Below are 21,081 nucleotides of genomic sequence, written 5' to 3'. Positions count from 1 at the left end.
GCAAGTGGAAAAACTGAACGCTTCTCCAGAGAGCAAACGGATCTGCTCATGTGCGCGGTTAAAGCGCGAACAGACCATCTACGGGACAAGCCGGATTCCACCATATCATTACACAATATTAATATTTTACATTGTAATCCTATTTTATTTCAAATATTTGGCTAGTTTGTGTGCTGCTGCGTGTCCCTGTGTGTGTAATAAGCAGAGTGTACGCGAGTTGTGGACCCGCCTTTAGGCGCACATTACTAACGCGCTCTTTAAATAACAAAACAATACTGCGCTATTGCGCCAATGTCACAGTCTATTTCAGTTGCCTCAAAATAGCAACGTGCCAACAATGCGCCTGAACACACCTCATTTTCAGACCACCCATGGGTGCATAAATGGGCGCAAATGCATTTGCTATTTAAACAACGTGGCAGAGGACTTGGAAATGATAACTGTGTCGGGCTGAAAACAAGCACAATACACTTGCGTTGCATTGGCGGTGCATTGCGCCGGGTGTATGATAGGGTCCAATGTGTCTTCGTAATCTTTAATCAATATAACTTCCCCTTGCAAAAACATCTCTTTTCTGACTGATGACGCAATTGATTCATGCCAACTTTAACCACAAGTATCATTGCCACTTGATAAATTAAAGTAAGCTCCAAAGAGCTGAAACAGGAACTTTTCTAAACCTGATATCATGTTTTTATTTATGCAAATTATGTGTAAATATTCTTAAACTCTCTGATAGTGTGATCTCTGCATGAGATAAGTAATTGATGACATATTCCTAAAAGAAATCTAAAATACATGTCTTTATTAAACTAAAAACGGATGAAGAACGCATATTTGGTATAGTAAAATTAACTAACCGCTACTTTAGATGACTTGTTCATCATTTTCATATAAAAGCAACGGAATTTAGATTACATCCATAGAATTTAGATTAGGTCTGATCGACTACAAGAAGTGAGAACTATCCGTTCACTGCATAGGCCTATATTTCACTCCTTAGCTGACTGTAGCGATCTACTTGTCTACATTTCAGGTGAGGCACATCTCAATTGAGCCTGTTGTCACTTGGAATTTGAATATGTAGAAACATGTCCATCTTTTTCCTGAGCAACCAATGAACGCCGCCATGACCGATTCTAATTTACTCTGAACTGTTGTCCTATTCTGTCATTTTAATACTGGGTAAAAAGAGCGACTGAATTAATTAAACTTTTTGAATACTACTAAGAATAAAAATGAGCTCAGTTTAATAGCTGCCACAACAACAGCAATAAACAAAGAATTCCAGAAATTAATTGATTAATGCACCACCAAACCGGAAAAGAATATCTGTTTCTGTCACCATATGCATCACGTCAATGACTTATGAGAGAAAATGAGCATGGCAGCACTTACTGTATGTGAGTAAGGTATAGGAGTGCTCCTATAATGTGGGCGAAAAGCCCTCAGAACTTCACTGCGATTCGGAGCTGTATGTGGAACATGTTATCAACATAACTTCGGGCCACTTCATGTCATCTACCTACTCATTTAACTGTTGAGGGCAGTCTCTGTTGAGACTCTGCAGTGTCGGAATGACTGTCTTTTACAAAGTGTCAGCACTACAGAACCATACGTTTTTTTTTGTTGCCATTTTAATAGGTTTAATGTTACATTATCCTCTGGGACAATACGCTAATTTGACCAGAAACACAGGAGAATGGAAATGTAGAAGTGTGGCTGGTATAAGTCAGGCGAGACAGAAAAGGCATAAGAAAAGGATGATAGACCTGAAGGTTTTTGATGCTACTGTGGATAACATATGTGGGAATCGTGTATAAATGCATCGCATATCAACTCCTTCGATGTTGGGACTGTTTCCAGATTCGAAAGAAGAATAAACTGAATGTCATTGTAGAATGTCGTGCGAATGCCAGCGCTGGAGACATTTAACATCTTTGAAATAGAGATTTCAAAATTAGATGTTTTTCTTCCTGTAAAATTTTCCTGTCCACTGTATGACAGAATATCAAAAATAATGTTTATAGGCCTACATTATCCTATAGCAACTTTCTTTGTTGAGATGAATATGTTCCAATGGTAACATTAGCCAAAGACATGATTATGCTGTCACAACACACTGACATGACAAGTAGGCTGACAACTCACACTGCTTTTCACTTTTACAAAAAATAAAGTTGCTCATAATGACCATCAACAAGTAACACATTTCAACAAGGACCTGCTTCTCTCTCTAACTCTTGTTCTCGGTCTGATGCACATTATGCAACAAGCAGTGGCGGTATAATGAGAATCATTCCTTTTGTAATTTGAGCATTTGATAACGTAACATTCATTATACATATGCGTTGCTCTCATAGAACATCTCAGAGACAAAATACACAGCATTTTTAGTCCATAAATAAATAAAAATAATTTCAACCCAACCTCAATTCATGACTATTTTCTGAACAGATTGTTCGCTTGATTATTCATTGTTTGCACATCATTGCAAATCATAGTAAGATTCAGAATTACATCCAAGAGGATACATTACCAAACTGAAAAGTTTCACACCAAGAAAAAGACTTAGTAGCATCAATACATTGTGTGCCAAGTATATCACTTTGTTATCAACAGCAAGGTTTACATTAGAAACACAGACAATACAATTTCATTTTGAAGTGTGGTCTTTTTTCTACACATACAACATTGCCAGTGTAGATTCTCATTCGCCAAAAGCGAAACTGTGAAATATGCATGAATGTCAGATGCAATAACCAGAGACAGTTTAGATTCTTGCCATTCCCTCGTGGATGTGTTTCTTGACTCGTTCCACATATAAGACCGTTCAAGTTCTCATGGTTTCTGACCGCTAATGCCATCTTTTTAAGGCACAGCTCTTGTTCAGCAGCTCATCTACATTGAGCTTTTGAGTCTGAAAAGATCCTCAGGCACTGTCCCCCATGTCAGGGCACAAACTGTTGAGTGTTTGTGAAAATAACTGGAAAAATGGCTTTCCTGTTACAGTCAACTATTTTATGCTAATACAGATTCATAGTTGTGATGCTTCTCACAGACCAAGACCTACAACATTCACCCTGTAAACACGCCAGCAAGAGACCTGCAAGTTTTGCTGCTGGCATTTATTCAATGTTGGTTAATAAGTGAGCATGTTAAGCAGGCAATAAAAAATATATATAAAAAATAAAAGGTAGTCATTTCACAACTCAAAGAAAATAAATTGAACAGGCAATTTTGACAAAATGGAGTAATTTTACCATCCAGATCTAGAAATCCTCCTCAAATATCCCCTGTTCAGGTACTAAGTCAGTTTCAGATATGGCTTAGAATCAAAACCTTTTCCATGGGAATATCTGTATTAGTTGTGGTCTTGACATTTTTAGTAATTTTATATGAACTTCAGGGTGTATTCCTCTGTAAGAGCGAACATCCATGAATGACATTGGGCATAATTTGGCATCCAGTAAGATGTCATTTCATTTCTCATCTTATTAAGTCAAAGCTAGGTCCACAAAATGGCCTTGTTTATGTTTGTCGCACACAATTGCTGAATATTAAACCCTACAGATCAGACTGCCTTTCTGGAATGATTATTGTCTTAAAATTCCGTGTGAGAAAAGGCAGAGCACATCCTTGCCTAGAAGATGAAAGAGATGGAATGAGATGAAAGACGAACTCGTGGTGTCCCCTCAGCAGTAAAACAGTCAAAGAGAAGGGGAAAATCATCTGAGTGCACAGTACCTTTCAACAGGCTCCATGAAGATCATTAAGCACCTATACATCATACATTACCTGTGAAGAAAAGCAGACAAACAGTGGTTACATTTAAATCGTTTAACACCCTGAATTTTATCACTAAAACTTTCTGTTATAAAAATGGATCAAACGGGGTCTATTAGGAAAAAAAAAATCTGCAGATGCCAGAAGGAGATGAAGGGAGAAAATGTACAATTTAGAGAAGAACAGCTGTAAAATTGCCTTGGATGGGAATAAAAAAGAAGATGTTTGTTACAGCATCTGCGCTGTCAGAAAAACCTTTGGGGTTACAACAGCTTGTCACTGGGCAGTACTTTTAAAAGGTGCATTTTAGTACTTTAGAGTACGTTGGACAGTTGTTGTACACCTAAAGGTAAATTTTTTGCCAATTTCTTTAGAGTGTGTTGTAATGGTGACCTGCTCAAGGACATGCCAGTTTAAAAGTGTGGAATTTCACTATGAAACTAGGGAATTTTCCATGCACAAATTCTGTTGAATAATGTAATTTAACATAACTATCTCTTGATTCTTTTCTCAGATCAAAAGAGAAACCTTTCACCGAACTTTAACAATATTTAAATATTTTATATAAAATATGGAATTCTGTATTTTATATACGCGACTATTCAAAGGTTTGTAGTTGGTAAGATGTTTTTATGTTTTTAAAAGAAGTGTCTTACACCAAGGTTGCATTTATTTGATTAAACAACAGCAAGAACAGTAATATTTTGAAATATGTGTACATTTTAAAATAACTGTTTTCTATTTTATTATACTTTAAAATGTCATTTATTGCTGTGATGCAAAGCTGAATTTTCAGCAGCTATTACTCCAGCCTTCAGTATATATTGTAATATACCGATTTGCTGCTCAAGAAACATTCCTTATTATTATCAACGTTGAAAACAGTTGTGCTGCTTAATATTTTTGTAGAAATCGTGATTTTCGTCCATATTCTTTGATGAATAAAACACGTTTTACACACACACACACACACACACACACACACACACACACACACACACACACACACACACACACACACACACACACACACACACACACACCTTCTCCAGATCTTCCATGATCAGATCCTGTTCTTTGATGTTCTCCTTGCCCGAAGACTGGCTTCTGTCACCATTGCCCACAGACACCAGCCCTTGGATGAGCCCTTGTCCTGGTCTGGGACCCCCAGCCTCCAGTGCAGACTCCTTGATCATGGGCAAGCTGGCAGGCAATACAGCATTTCCCTGCAGTCGGTGAGAGTAGCTTCTCCTCTTCCCCGAAAGGGTTGAGCAGAGCTGAAGCTTAAAGGCCGCCTTGAAACCTTTACGGAAGTTCTCATTGAAAAACCCATAGACAATGGGATTGACGCTGCTGTTACAGAACGCCAGCCAGTGAGCCAGAGGATAAAAATAGATATTTATGACGCGATGCTGATGCTCACTCAAGCTCGCGTAGTCGCTCAGCATCATAAGAGCCCACAATGGTAACCATGACAGGGTGAAGAGCAGGGCCACCACTAGCAACATTTTAATGACTCGCTTCTTTTTCCGGGACACCAGTTGACGACTTTCATATCTGCTATGTTTTCCAGAGCCAGAACCGGCGCCTGAGGTCCCAACTTGGCTCACAGCGGCAGGCATTGATGTCTTGAAGAGAGTGATTCCAATCCGAGCGTACATAATGACAATCAGGGTCAAAGGTGCCAAATAAATGTTAGCGAAGAGAACTGTGGTGTAAATCTTGCGCATCTCCTGGTTTGGCCAGTTTTCACGGCACCAGTAGGGTTGCGTGGTGTTGCCATCACTTAGCAAGATGGAGACCCTATGCTCTTTGGTGACCTGTAGCATAACACCAGACGGACACATGATGGAGATAGCCAGAACCCAGATGATGATAATGATGAGGGTGGAGGTGGAGATAGTGAGCTTCTGTTTGAAGGGATAGACAATGCAGCGGAATCTGACACATTAATATAAAACAAGGAAAATTAAGGACATATTAAAAGGAGAAAAGAAAAGAGATGGATGACAGAAAACAGAGCAGAGGTAATTGAGACAGAAACAGAAAATAAGTGTTTCAATAAAATGTTTTTTTTTAAAGAAAAAGGCATACAATAAATAAAAAATAAGCATTTTCTAATTTTACCATTTTAAAACTATCATTCAGAAGTTTGGGGTCTGTAAGATTTGTATTATATATAAAAAATAGGCCTACTTAAATGTCATTCTTCTGCACGATTGTTTTCTTGAACACCAAATAAGCACAGAATGATTTCTGAAAGATCATTTGACACTGAAGACTGAATAGCTTTGCAGAAACAAATTATATTTTAATATATATATATATATATAAAACATTACTTTAAATTGTAATAATATTCCACAGTATTAGTTTTTTTTTACAGTTTTTTTTTGATAAAATAAATGCAGCATTGGTGAGAGACATCTTTTAAAAGCGTTTTTTTTTAATCCCCAAATTTTGAATGGTAGTGTATATATAATGTCTTGTCATGGCAAAAAATTAATAATAATCAGAAAAATTTAATATTTTGACAACAATACTTTTTTGCCCACCTGTCCACAGCGATGGCCACTAAAGTGAAGACAGAGGCAGATACCGATATTCCCTGCACCATCCCACTCAGCTTACACACCAAACTGCCAAAAGGCCAGCCTGCAGGAGAAAAGTGAACTATGATCAACAGGGCAGAAATTACTTTGAATTACATAGCTTAAAACATCTAAAGGGTAACTGTCGCCAAAATTGAACCTAGGCTCTTTTTGTTAGTCTACCCAAGTCAAACATTTGTGTAAAAGCATAATTAGAATAGAAACGCCACTTTTAAGATTTACCGTATTTTCGTTTTCTGTCAAAATGCCTTTTGAATGAGAGCCACAATGATAGCATCAAAATCACTATTTTTAAAACCCTATGGAGGCTCGACACAACATAAAACTGTGCTCGAAGTATCAGGGCTCTACATATGAACTCGAGCATTGACAACATTGTTTGTGTACACAAAATTTACTAAAAAGAAAGGTTTTGTATGACTCACTTTATCAGTTAATGTTTCCGGTGGCTGGAATTTTGTCAGTCAAAAGTAGTCAATCTCCGAATGCAACGTATATGAACTGACTCCATGAGGAAATGTCATGAACTTGTAATTCCAATGAAAAGCATGATAACTTAGACACTTAGAATTTATATGGAAACAAGCTTTAGGAGCTTTCCATCTTTACTCTCCTCATGTTACGTTGCATTCGGAGATTGACTACTTTTGACTGACAAAATTCTTTCTTTTTAGTAAACTTTGTGTACACAAACAATGTAGTCAATGCTCAAGTCCATGTGTAGAGCCCCTGGTGATACTTCGAGATCAGTTTTATGTTGTGTCGAGCCTTCTTAGTATTTTAAAAATAGATGCTATCATAGAAGTGCACCATGCACTCTCATTCAAAAGGCATTTTGAGCTAAAACGAAAATACGGTCAATCTTAAAAGTGGCGTTTCCATTCTAATTATGCTTTTACACGAAAGTTTGCCCACTCAGTTTACACTCAGCGGGACTGCAGGACTGGAGAAACCGGCTAGGAGTCTCTCCCCACGCCGCCTTCAGACGCCGTTTCAGCTGCGCTATCCGGCGCATTATATCCTTTTGCTAAGCTCCGTCTGTGTCGCCGCTGCGTCACAGACGGTTTTTCCCTTACTAAAAGAGCAAATAGCCGGCGTTGTTTCAAATGCCCCGCGATTCCTGCGGCTCGTGCCGAGCCCCCCTCACGACTGGGGACCGTCACGTCATCTGTGTTTCCTGCCTGGGGAAGGACCACGCCAACTTCGTGCTCTCCAAAGGCGGCTGCCCGGAGTGCGACGAAATGGCCTTATCGACCCTGCGGGCTCGATTAGCCTCCTTCGGAGAAGACACCACACTACCGCTCTCTCAAGGGCCGCGCCGTAAAAAGCGCCGCTCTCAGAGAGCTCCAGAAGCCTCAGTGGTCCGCGAGCTCACGCCGGCTAACTCCCCGCGTGCCTCGCTGTCTGATTCGCCTTCACAGGTTGTCCCTGATGGCCAACGCCCGTCTGCCTCCACCGCCATTATAATTTTCAGGCTCATCTCCCAAATTACGACATTATTGTTCATCTTTCTAGATCTTCTAGAAAGTACAAACCTTTTCAACTATACAACATGACTACAGATAGTTCTTCTAAAATGTATTGCTTACTTTTATTTAATTTTATTTCACATTTTGCTGTCAATCCAAGATTATCACTGCGTACATAATGTATTGTACTTCTGTTTCCTACTTGTTTTCTTCCTCAGTTTACAATAAATGCAACAACAATAAATGACTTTACAATCTGAAATCTCTGATCTCTCTTTTTCTTTCTTCCATTCAGTTTTCTCTCCGTATTTACTTCCTTTTTCACTTACTGACACCACTTTAAGCTGGCCTTTTTTTGTGTGGTGAGTGGTGTTAGCTGAGGGGATTATAGAGAAGACTGAATATAAGAACACGGCTCAATCACTAGGGGACATATTGTTTTTGTTCACCTCTTGCCAGAGTAAACCCAGAATATCCTTTTAAGAGGCTGATTAAATTTGGAGATATTGTGCAGCAGCTGGTCGACATGTGGGTATGAATAATGTTGTGATAGACAAGGAGGGTTTTAAAATACAGATGGAGTAAGAAGAATAGATGAAATAAGAGAGAAGAGGAATTAGGCAGAGATTGTGAGACAGTAATAGGAAGTTATCAAATGAGTGTGGCAAAACAGGAAGTAACGAATGAGAAAGTTAATTAGAGAAATGACAGACAACAAATACATAGACTGAGAATGTCAGGGGTCATTTAAGATTAAAGGTTCACTTTCCTCATTTAAAGAACTGAAAAAAGTCCAGATTTAAATGTATTCAACTGCAAATAAAGATGACTGTAATTCTTACATCATTCCTATAAAAAAACCTGAATATGCCTTTATAAAGGGTAGAGAATGAACAGTGTGGTGTTCTAGGAATAGGAACAACAGCTCAAAAGGAATAAGCTATTTTCCATCTTAATAGACATGGAAACGTGTCACTTCCCATTTTTATTAGGATCCTTCCCCTTCTAAGGATATTCATCTTGGTAATACTGTATTATTACTTTGTCTTCTGGGTATTTCATCTTCACAAAGCCAGAAACATTCACTGTAATCCTAATTTTAGAATGTTCTCCTTTGATATAAAGTCCCGTTTTACTTCCTTTAAGAAAATATCAAAACCTTTAAACACAACGGCTTCGAAAACTAACCAAACAAAAAGCCTTTAGACTAAACAAGTAATAGCCTACGCATGTTCATGACGACACCGTTTTCACAGAATGACAAGGAAGCGCCAAAAATGAACCTACAGTACACAATAGTAATTACAAACAAGAGTACGTTGTTAGTTGCCAACAGCACAGGAGCTCCAGACAAACAATGACACTCAAACCCAGTGTTACTCACGTAACGTGGAGCGGAATCAAAGCAACCTCCATGTCTGTTTTCAGGCTTAGCTCTCTTCAGCGCTGGAAAGCTTTTCTAAAGTTCTAAAGCTCTTGCCCAGTCATAACCCCCTCACTTTCCAGTGATTTCTTCTGAGCTTTTCTCTTTTGTATTGTCTCATCTCTATTTCTGCAGTCTTTCTTCAAATTTCCCTCTTGCTCGTTCTCTCTCCTCTAACGTTATACTCCCTGACAGGGGTGTCGGACTGGGGGTAAAACCAGTACTGATTACCAGGGCCCCAAGGGGAGAGAGGGCCCTTGAAAAGTCTGGAATATATTTTATTTGGAACATGGGGGCCCATCAGGACCGCCTATACATAGGGCCCGGGATCTTGTGCTACGCCCTGCACCCTGATACTAATGCTGATTGGCTACACACGTTTGTTGTTGTTTGTTTGTGTGCCGATCCGACTAACTTCCAAACATGGTTTTTCAAATACCGCTTACCCCACTTTTAATATGTAACTGATTCATTCAGCAACAAACCAAGGGACTAGCTGTGTCCAAAATTGAACACTTTCCTACAATATATATTTTGCGAAAAACAGTATACGGCAAAAGAGTAGTATGTCCAGATACATACAGTAGTAACAGTAGGCGAAAAGTGGATGACCTACTTCCTACTGCTGATTTATGGCAGTGAATTATTTAGTAATCCCATGAGAGGATTTATGAATGGCAGTGAAGCAACACAACTGATAGCTGGTAGGTCATGTGACCGTAAAAACGTGCAAAACATGTGGATGTAGTGTGTCCGAATTTCATTCACTACCCATGAATAAAATGTACTTTTTAACATTGTACTAATAAAATTCTAATTCATGTAGTAGCCTACTTACTCAGACAGTATGCAATTTTGGTCTTCACTCTTCATGAGTGAGCCAGTAAATCAACTCAACTGATTTGTTCAAAGACACTGAAGCTGGGTTCCAATTCACAGGTTCCCAATGCAGTGTTCACAGCCTCTACTCTCTGTTATCTGTTAAAGTTCACTTCACAAAATGCATTAATTCAGAACACCCCAGGGGTGTTTCAAGCCATTACAGGTCCCCCATCAAAACGTGTCCCCATATTTTTATACTCTTTTTTTGTTATACTGTTATGAATAAATAGACATAAATTGTCTTTACCTGCAGTGAGTCCTTAACAAGCCGCACATGCTGCTTAATTGCTGATAAACCAATAGAAAATTGTGAGAGTTTTGTTTCCTACAGTGGATTGTAGGTAGCCTAAATATCCACCTCATCCAGCGCTATTTGTTTTCTTTTGAAAGATGAAATGCTTTCTGCTGTGACTTGGTTTGAAACTGATTTTGTTGGCAGAGCAAAAATAACAATACTCTGTCAAAAACATTAAAATCACTCGCTGTTTAATTATAATAAATAATGTGTGCACAGAATGCATTATATAGTCTTTAAGCTCTGCTCCACATTATATAAAGCCAGTATTTGTGTAATCTACGTAGTCTGTCAAGTTTAATGTCTAAATAAAAGTCTGAATGAGATGATCAACCTGTTAACATTTAGGCTATGTTTACACGGAAACAATCTGAATCTGAAGAGAAAACGCAAAAGTTGGCGTTGCGTTATCACTTTTTATTCTGCATTTAGACGAGCATTATGATGGGGGGGGGGGGGGGGGTGAAATTCGATGTAGTATGCACTCCAGGCGGCTAGGTGGCAATGTGAAGCACTGCCACACAACAACACCAAGTCTGCGCGCCTGCGTACAACCTTCCTTACTTTTCTCCCTAGTCTTTAAATGATAATGCTCACCCCACCCCTTCAGTATAGGCAAGCACGTCTTCAGATGTGCTTGCCTATACAAAGGCAAATAAGTGATCAGATTACATAACTTATTCCGCCGTAATATTGTAAAACATCAATTAGAGTATTTATAGTCTTGAATCATAACACCACAATCGCTTAGACGCCATTCTGCTCATAGACAGTGCTCCAGCGTATATCAACAATGACGCGCGGACTATGATTGACAGCTCGCTCACGAGCTAGGGCGGGTCTGTGTTGAAACGCTGCTGTCAATCAACAATCGTGGGAGGGGCGTCAATTTTGTGACGTCACAAAATCGAACAGCTCAATTTGAGACAGGGTAAAACATATAAGGAGATTTAAAAAAAACACTGGATGGATTTTTATCATTTTATGATGGTTGTGTACAGGCACTGCCAAAGTGCATGTACCATTATATGACCCCTTTCAGATTTCCACTCTGGAGAGTGGTTTCACTTTTTTTGCGTTTTTAAGCCCCATAAACGCCGTCGCAGTGTAAACGAAAGGCACATCCGCTAAAATATTTTTACGTTTTCACCCGCGAGCATTCTCGTGTAAACAGGGCCTTATATTAAACATCCAACAAGTACTACTGAGAACAAAATGATTTGTAAAAAAAAAAGAAAAGAAAAAAGAATATTTTTTGGTGGTAGGCCACCAGTGGTTATACCTGTTCCTGGAGTCACGTCTTGGAGTCTCTTCCAAACAAGGTGATGACTTGAATCAGGTTTGTTTGATTAGTAGAGATACACTGTTGTGAATTCTTTACATTGTATGTCTTTAAGTATTATCTACTGCTGTATTCTATAAGGGTTTATTATGTAGAATACTTAATACATACGGATAGTATGTAGTACGCAATTTTATTGGATGCGGTTTTGGCGTAAGTGACGCGTTCTCCGTTACGCATACAGAGCTGTCAGAATATGATGCATATTTCCACCCGTGCAGCATCTCTGAGTGCAGGACAAAAGTTATTGAAGAAGTGAGTTTATTTCCTGACTTTATGTTATTAATACTGGATGTTTATACTGTTAAGATTATCTTTAACACTAAGCCTGTAAATCGCGGGTATTTCGCAATCTTGAATCGCGGGTGTTTCGCGATCTTTATGTACATTAGTTTGTCATGTGAAACGCACGTGAAAGTGCCGCTAGCATCGGGGCTTATTTTGCTAATATTGGTGGTACCTCGTTTAAGGGTTATGCATCTGTATAAGATATTCTAGATTTATTATTATTTAATACAATAATGAGGTCGCTGTATAATGTACCTTAGGTTGTTTATATATTCTGTTATATTCTGTTTGCTTTCTTATTCTGCTAAACACACTTTGAGAGAGCTGTTAAAATAGTCTAATCTGTCATGTAGACTACTGTTTATCACAACAGTATGTGAGCATGTATGTTTAACATTTGGTTATTTACTTCTGTTTATTTGTTTATTGCAGAAACTACCTCAAATGCATAATTGACATGTTATATGGTGAAACCCTGCACAAAATAAATGTGGAAAAGATATGATGACTCCTACTCCCTGATCAGAGTACTGAAGTGGTTAAGCCCATTAAAGAACCGGCATTCAGTGGGGCAATCCCCAACATACACAATGTGTGGACTGTTTGGCTCCTGGAACAGGGCTGAAACCCACTGGTAAAATAGCCTTGGTTGCACTGCAACAGATGTGCTGTGGGATTGTTACAAAGTTAGTATGGCTAAGAATCTTGATGAGGGGGGAATGACGAGTGATGGGTAAACTTGTGTTACTTCGTCTGTCTGTAAAATACTTTGCTTAATCTTAGACTCTGAAAGTTGGTTACATTTTAGTGGGATTTTGCCTATTTGTGTTTTTGCTTTGGCAGTATCAGATACATCAGACTTTTATTGTGGGGAAGGTTGGGATGTCTGATTTGTAACTTGCCTTGAAACATTAACTCAGCAGGAGATATCTCTGTAATGCTCCAGAGTATTCCCTTAGAAAGACGGATGGCTGCTGTTTCCATAAAATGTGTACTGTTACAGCTCTCTGAAGTGCTTTGTCTGAAGTCTGCATGAACTTCAGAAGATCCATTTGCCTGCAGCCTGAATGGTGTCACCTTGCGATGGTGAAATCCAATAAAGAGTAGTGGAAACTTACTCTTAAGAAAACTTACTGTTTTCTTGCCATTTACTTTTATTTCCCATTTGCTGAACTGAGGGTGAACATCATTTTGTCTGGAGAAGCTTGGAGAAAATACTTTTGGAGTGTAAAGTAACTGGACTGTAAAGTATTCTCTGTAAAGTATTCTCTGATTTATTCAAGAGTCATGGCTGTTGTTGTGCTGTGCAAGGAAGAGTGGGAGTTTAGAAATAGGCTGGTGTAAAAGACAGTCACCTGGATTAGCTGACCCGTTTCTGTTTTAAACAAGGAAAATGCTCAATTCAAGCAGATGCCCTGTATCCTGTTTGTAACTGATTGTTCCAGATGAGTTTGTTGGGTTAATAACTTGTTACGAATGGATTGCCATCGATATAGAGGTGAAAGTGTTCACATATCCTTCACGGTCTGTCAGTGAGTACCGGTATTATATTTCATCATAAATAAGAGCTCTATAGTGGCATTGACTGTAATAGAATTGCACACAAGCATCATGAAATCTGTGTCTGTCCTAGAGTCAGTATTAACATCTACTGTCACTATTATATGGATTCTGTGTTGTGTAAATTTCTTATGTACAATGCCGTATAAATTTAAAACATCATCTTTGTACCTTTGCACCTACTGTACTCAAGCATGCAGTCGGCCTGAACAATTACACACAAGTAAGACTAAAATGTACAAGGAAAAACCCCTCTGTGATCTTGGATTGACAAATGTGTTTTTATTTGCAAATCATATAAATGTCATATTTTGGATTCAGAACAATGGTGGCAATGTCCGTAAAACTTGCATTTCACAGGCAATGGTTACTGTTACATCACTGATCTGATGTGTTGCACTGCAGTAACCTTTTTGCAATAAGCAGATGCCATTTGCTGAGGACACAAATTGAAACACCTCAAACCTGGACTTATTAAACATACATTTACAGTCATTAGGTGTGATGCCTTTTTTCCAAGTCCCTGGACTAGTGCCGTTAGGCTGCCGTCATGGTCTGCTCATGCTGAACTGCACACAATGGTATTGTCAATGAGGTTCTTGGCTCCAGAAATGCCTTGGAGTTTTTTTTAGTGGATTGCATTTTTCAACACCTGAGCAGCAGATGAAATACCAAAGTTGAAGCACTTGAGAGCTGCACAAAAAGAGCAGCTTAGAGTAGAAATTTAATTTGCACAGCTTCCAGCAAACGTGGGCGACGCCGGGATGGTCACTAACAGTATATCAATACAAAGCGAAGACCGAAAAAGGACTTTGCCGAGAGTTTATCGGGCCCTTTAATATAAAGCAGAGAACACCGAGCCCAATTTAATTTATGTCATCTGTTGTTGGTGTAAGGCCCGCTCACACAAAATAGGAAAATCTTCCTGCCATATGGCAACACTTACTCTTACTTAGCAAGGGTTTTGGAGGTGTGAAGTGTGGAGTCAATTACATGGAGGTGTTACATGTGGGGCCGTAAAAGCACCTCTGATGAGGGTGAAATGTTGGTTGTACGTCATCATGATGTGTTGTCATTACCCTGGAATACAACTCTTCAGCAGCCCGCCTGCTGTAGTCTTGTTGGTGGAGACAAAACTGAGGGAGTTCAGTGTTTTAATGACATTCGCCTCTCTGCCTGCTTGGTAGCCAAGCAAAGAGCAGCCGTCAGAAGGTATCACATAGAAAGTTCCACGGATCATGTTGCTATATGACAGCTAAATGCACCCAAGATAGGAAGCGTGTACTTGAAACCATAAGAGAATATTGCTGCTTGCCGTAGTTCTGGTGGCTGATGATTGTTATTGAGGATTCATACAGCAGCTCCCAAATCAATGACTATTAGTGTGCTTTTGTTGTTAATTTTGGTGTCTGTTTGCAGTATCTTAGGTATTCACGATTTCAACAACATAAACATGCACGTTATCAAATTTAAGTACAAAAAACCCAGGCTACGTCCACATTAGGATACATTTGAAAACAGCATTTTTGAAAATTAGCATTTTCCACACTGAAATGTCTGAAAACACATGAATCATCTTACTGCATATGTGTAAAACGTACTCGGTTACTAACGTAACCTCGGTTCTCTCTAGGAGAGGGAACGAGTACTGCGTCGAAAGAACGCTACGGGAAAGATATTTCTTTGTCGAGATTGAAGCCTAAAATTAATCCTTAATTTTGTAATATTGTAAAACGCTTTTCTGAAGCATACAACCTAGGCGGAGCAATACAGCTCACCCATTGGCTGCTCTGCCAGAAAAGCACAGCCTATGCGAGGCCAGAGACGCTGACCAATGAGGACGCTTCGCGCCCTTCTGCGTCACCTCCCGCCCAAACAGGCGTGGCCTAGGCCTATAAATACGAGCATAGCTGTCTAACACGCCGATTTTCGTCAATGAAGCGACGCAGCGTGGACACGCACGGCCATGAGACGCAGTACTCGTTCCCTCTCCTAGAGAGAACCGAGGTTACGTTAGTAACCGAGTACGTTCTCTTACGTAGAGTTCTCTCGTACTGCGTCGAAAGAACGCTACGGGAACCCTATGCAAACCGCCGTGCGTGCTCTTGGATCGACACAGACACCTAAGGGCGCGCGCGCCCTGGTATACAAGCGCCTACCCCAAGAAGTATAGGGAGAGCGGCTAAAATAGCATCATCCCTTATAGTAGTGCCTCTTAAGGCATAATAGCATATATATGTAATATAGATATATATGAGGGGTAATAGCATGCTCATGGGACACATTGTCAGTGAGTGATGCTTAAACATTGAAGTGACCTGGGCCGCAGCGCGGGGCAGGAACACTTATACATATTAACATTGAAGTGACCTGGGCCGCAGCGCGGGGCAGGAACACTTATACATTTTAAACATTGAAGTGACCTGGGCCGCAGCGCGGGGCAGGAACACTTACACATAGTCTTCTAGACCGAGAGCAGTTTAGCCTGCAACGCAGGAACCTCTAGGTTATAGAACCTAATAAATGTAGACGGGGAGGCCCAGCCTGCCGCCATACAGATATCTTGTAACGAGATTCCGCTATACCAAGCCCATGAAGAGGCCATGCCTCTCGTGGAATGTGCTCTGATGCCCAAAGGGCATTCCAAGCCTCTAGATGCGTAGGCTAGCGCAATGGCGTCCACTACCCATCGAGACAGACTCTGTTTCGTTGCGGCTCGTCCCTTGGAGCGCCCGCTGAACGAAACAAAGAGCTGCTCCGTCTGTCGAAAAACAGCGGAGCGGGACACGTAAGCTCTTAATGCCCTGACCGGGCAAAGGGAGCTATTTCCGTCCTCTGAGGCCGGCAGGGCCGACAGGGAGATGACCTGAGCCCTGAACGGTGTGTTGAGGGACTTAGGCACGTACCCATGCTTCGGTTTCAATACGACTATAGAGTCGTTTGGCCCGAACTCCATACAAGAGGCTCTCACTGAGAGCGCTTGCAAGTCTCCCACACGCTTCACTGAAGCGAGAGCCAAAAGAAACACGGTCTTGAGAGACAGGTGTTTCATGTCAACTGAGTGAATAGGCTCGAAAGGGGCCCCTTTCATAGCGTTCAACACTGTAGAAAGGTCCCAAACGGGGACTGAAGGAGGCCTTGGAGGGTTTAACCTCCTGGCGCCTCTCAGGAAGCGGACCACCAGGTCGTTCCTGCCTAGTGAACGGCCAAGCGTTGGATTAACGAACGCTGATATGGCAGCCACATAGACTTTGAGCGTGGATGGGGTTCTTCCCTTATCCAATAGCTCTTGCAAGAAGGAGAGAATCTCCGGTTCTCCACACTGAAGTGGTGACAGACCTTGATCTGAACACCATCCAGAGAACACCGACCATTTGGAAGCGTAGAGCCGTCTAGTAGACGGAGCCCTAGCTTGTTCGATCGTGTCTAACACTCCTCTTGGGAGGTTAGCGGGTACCCGTTTATGGCCCATACGTGTAGGGACCAAAGCTCGGGGTGAGGATGCAGAATCGAGCCCTTGGCCTGTGAGAGGAGGTCTCTCCTCACTGGAATCGGCCACGGGGCAGTACTTTTCAGTCGCATCAAAGCTGGGAACCAGGTCTGATTCGTCCAGAATGGAGCAACTAGCAGTACTGAGCATCCGCTCTCCTTGATACGCTCCAGCACTTGAGGCAGGAGTGAGACAGGAGGAAAGGCATAGAGCGGGCGGCGGGGCCAGACTCTGGCCAGCGCGTTCGCGCTCTTCGAAAAGAATTCTGGGCAGTGAGCGTTTTCCTGGTTTGCAAACAGGTCTATTTCCGCTCTGCCGAACGTTTTCCACAGCAGACGCACTGTCTGTGTGTGTAGGGACCACTCTCCCGTAGGAACGTTGTTCCGTGAGAGTCTGTCCGGGCCTACATTCAAGTGGCCTGGCACGTGCATTGCTCTTAACGAGCGCAGGTTGTGCTGGGCCCACACCAGTATGCGTTCCGCTAACCTGAATAGGTTCCGGGATCTCACGCCACCCTGGCGGTTTATGTAGGCTACTACCGACATGTTGTCCGAGCGGACCAGGACGTGGTGTCCTTTTATCCGGGGACAGAAGCGCCTCAGCGCAAAGTCCACTGCCATCATTTCCAGGCAGTTTATGTGCGGTAGTTTGGCTCGCTCTGCCCACTGGCCAAAGAGCGGTCTGCCGTCGAGCAGTGCTCCCCAGCCTGAGGTGGACGCGTCCGTGGACACCACCTTCAGGCTCGAGGAAGTCCCCAGGCTTACACCTGACCGGTACCAGTCTGACGCTCTCCATGGTGTCAGGGCTGAAATGCATTCCTGAGTGACCTTGAGGCGATAACGACCGTGTAACCATGCTCGGCGCGGTACGCGCGCTCTCAACCAGATCTGTAGTGGGCGCATGCGCAGCAGGCCCAACTGCAGCACTGTTGAGGCTGAGGCCATGAGGCCCAGCATTTTCTGAAATCTCCTGAGTGGCACTATGTGGCCGCTGAGGAAGGATTTCGCCATTTGCAGGGTATTTCGCCTGCGCTGTGATGACAGCTGTGCTGTCATAGACAGTGAGTTCAGATCCAGTCCTAAAAAGGAGATCCTTTGACTGGGAAACAGTGAACTTTTCTCCCAATTGACTCTCAGACCTAAGCACTCGAGGTGATCGAGTATTAGTGTCTTGTGGTGAGCGAGTTCTGACGGCGATTGAGCCAGAATTAGCCAATCGTCCAAATAGTTCAGAATTCGAACGCCCCGGAGTCTCAGGGGTGCCAGCGCCGCGTCCATGCACACTGTAAATGTACGAGGTGCTAGAGACAGGCCGAATGGCAGGACTGTGTACTGATATGCCCGGCCCTCGAAGGCGAATCTCAAAAATCGCCTGTGACGTGACGCAATTTGTATGCGTCTTTCAGATCTATCGTCATAAACCAGTCTCCTCGGCGAATTTGCGCGAGGATTCTTCTGGTCGTGAGCATTCTGAACTTCCGCTTTGTTAGCGTTTTGTTCAGACGCCTTAGATCTAAAATGGGTCTGAGACCCCCGTCTTTCTTCGGTACCAGGAATATCTGCTGTACAGACCCCCTTCGCTCTGAGCTTGAGATAAAGCTTCGCTATTTCGGCTCGAAGTAGATGTGCTACTTCTGTTTTTACCGTGGTTTCGACTTTTCCCGTGAAACGGGGAGGGCGTCGATGAAACTGTAGCGAATAGCCTCTTTTTATAGTCTCTAGCACCCATTCTGAGACCCCGGGAAGTCCTTCCCATGCATCTGCACGTGTGACTAGGGGTTGAATGTAATCTGGGCCCTGGTCGCGAAATGGCGGCGACACGAGAGCAACCGTGTGCTGTAACATGGACGCCGTGGCGTGTGAGGCGGGGGGGCATGTTTAACACAGTATGCATCCCGCGCGCGCTCGGCTCTCTGTGTCGAGAGAGAGCGCGCGGGACGAGTCCCGTAGGGCTCGTTATGCTTGTGAATAAACGTGGGCGCTTGGTGGCGGGCACATTTATAACACCGGGGACACTGTGTTTGTGTACTGACTGACCGTTCGTTAGTTTCGTTTATACAGAAACCGCGGAACGTGCAGTGTGTAGTGGTTGTGGGCACTGGACAGTGGGCACGCTCACTACATGTAAAGTACAATCGACCTGAGTCGTTTTTATGTGTGCAGACCCTGTGTTGTACGGGGCTGTGCTTGCACGGGTTGAAAAACCGGGCTCTGGTCGCGAAATGGCGGCGACACGAGAGCAGTCGTGTGCTGTAACATGGCGTGATGCGGGGGCGCGCTTATCGAGCGGGCAGCACGCGGTGCGAGCTCCGTAGAAACCATGTTGACATGTAGCTTGTAGTGATTGTGGGCACTTGAAAGCGGGCACGCTCACTACATATAGTGCACAATCGACATTGAGTCGATTTTATGTGTGCAAGCCCTGTATTGTGTGGGGCTGTGCTTGTGTGTATGAATGGGCACTGGGTCGTGGGCATTGCAGTTACACACATTACATCATCGGCTGTGGCCGGGACACCGTGTAGCACAGAGAGTACTGTCTATCAGAACCGACTGACCGTGCATTCGTTTCGTTTTTACAGAAACCACGGGACATGCAGTGTGTAGTGATTGTGGGCACTGAAAAGCGGGCACGTTCACTAACTTACATGTATTGCACAATCGACACGAGTCGATTTTATGTGTGCAAGCCCTGTATTGTGCAGGGCTGTGCTTGTGTGTATGAATGGGCACTGAGTCGTGGGCATTACGGATACACACATTACACCATCGGCCGTGGCCGGGACACCAGAAAATACATTTTCAGATTTGCCTGGGGCGTCGTGAAAACGGCGTTTGTGTGCAGGCAAACGAGCATTGATGCTGATTTGGTGACTGCAAAATACACTGGCACGGTCGCGTATGTTGGGACTGTGCGAGCGAGACATTTTAGTGAAATCCGGCCGCGGCGGGATTTTAACACTGTAGCTTCCCTCGAAGCAGAAGTGCGCATCCTGGCTAAAGACGGGGCTTTCCGGGACTCCGCGCTTTCTTCGTGAATTCAGGAAGAAAAGGGCGCGGCTCGTGAGGACGGTAACGTACGTTCCTCTGCAGAAAAACAGCCATCCAGCCGGTAAGCGCATCGATGCTGGTCTTTCTCCGTCGACGCTCATGAGCGGCGGGGGAGGGGAGATCCTCGGAGCTCGCCCATCCGAAGCGGGAGAGAAAAGCAGTCTTCCTCCACAGACGCGGCTTCACCTTCCTCGTTCATGACGGACGCGGCGGCACACAGCGGCCCTTGTCCGTCGATCATAGAGTCCAGCGAAGCGGGCGGAGAAGCTGGCGGCAGCAGCGGCGAGCACCTCGTGGTGAAGGGAGGTTCCGGGCTCTGCTAAGCACGGCGCTTTTCACGGCGCGGCACTACAGCAGGCGGAAAAGATGCAGCTTCAGTAAATGAACGCCAGGCGAGTCCGCAGAGTCACCGTAGGCATCAAATTACAGCGATGGCAGCCGCCATCGACGAGAGCTGAAGCTGCGTGATACTCACAGGCAGGAAACACAAGCACGTGGTCCCTGTCGCTGAGCGGGGCTCTACACGAGCCACAGGAGGTGCGAGGCATCTTGAAAAAGACGCTCGGCTCTTTTAGTGGTGGAAAAACTGTGTGTCGCGACGGCGAACACACACACAAAACACACACACATAATGTAAAGGATATTCCACGCCGGAGAAGCGCAGCAGGGAACGGCGGCTGAAGGCGGCGAAGACCAGCGGCTTCAGGTAAGAGGCGCGTCCTGCTGAGGTGCTTGTTCCAAACGGCTGTGGCGGCTCGAATCCAATCCAACGATGCGTGTAGCCTCGTGAATTTTAGAAAATCGGCGTGTTAGACAGCTATGCTCGTATTTATAGGCCTAGGCCACGCCTGTTTGGGCGGGAGGTGACGCAGAAGGGCGCGAAG

General features: G+C 43.2%; 1 protein-coding gene across 1 annotated transcript in view; it reads right to left on the bottom strand.

Moving 5' to 3' along the window:
• Window positions 1–3,698: 3,698 nt before the first annotated feature.
• The window catches only part of LOC306996243 (neuropeptide FF receptor 2), a 29,522-nt gene continuing 12,139 nt past the window's right edge, over window positions 3,699–21,081 (bottom strand). Inside the window, exons 3-5 of the mRNA XM_079608562.1 lie at window positions 6,342–6,441; window positions 4,830–5,727; window positions 3,699–3,798 (exon numbers count right to left, since the gene is read on the bottom strand). Coding sequence (XP_079464688.1) covers window positions 3,781–3,798; window positions 4,830–5,727; window positions 6,342–6,441 — 1,016 coding nt within the window. The 3' untranslated portion in view covers window positions 3,699–3,780. The remainder of the gene's footprint in view (window positions 3,799–4,829; window positions 5,728–6,341; window positions 6,442–21,081) is intronic.

Source organism: Phoxinus phoxinus, assembly GCF_949152265.1.
Source record: "Phoxinus phoxinus genome assembly, chromosome: 3".
Taxonomy (NCBI): Eukaryota; Metazoa; Chordata; class Actinopteri; order Cypriniformes; family Leuciscidae; genus Phoxinus; species Phoxinus phoxinus.
This window is presented reverse-complemented; position numbering and strand designations above follow the sequence as displayed.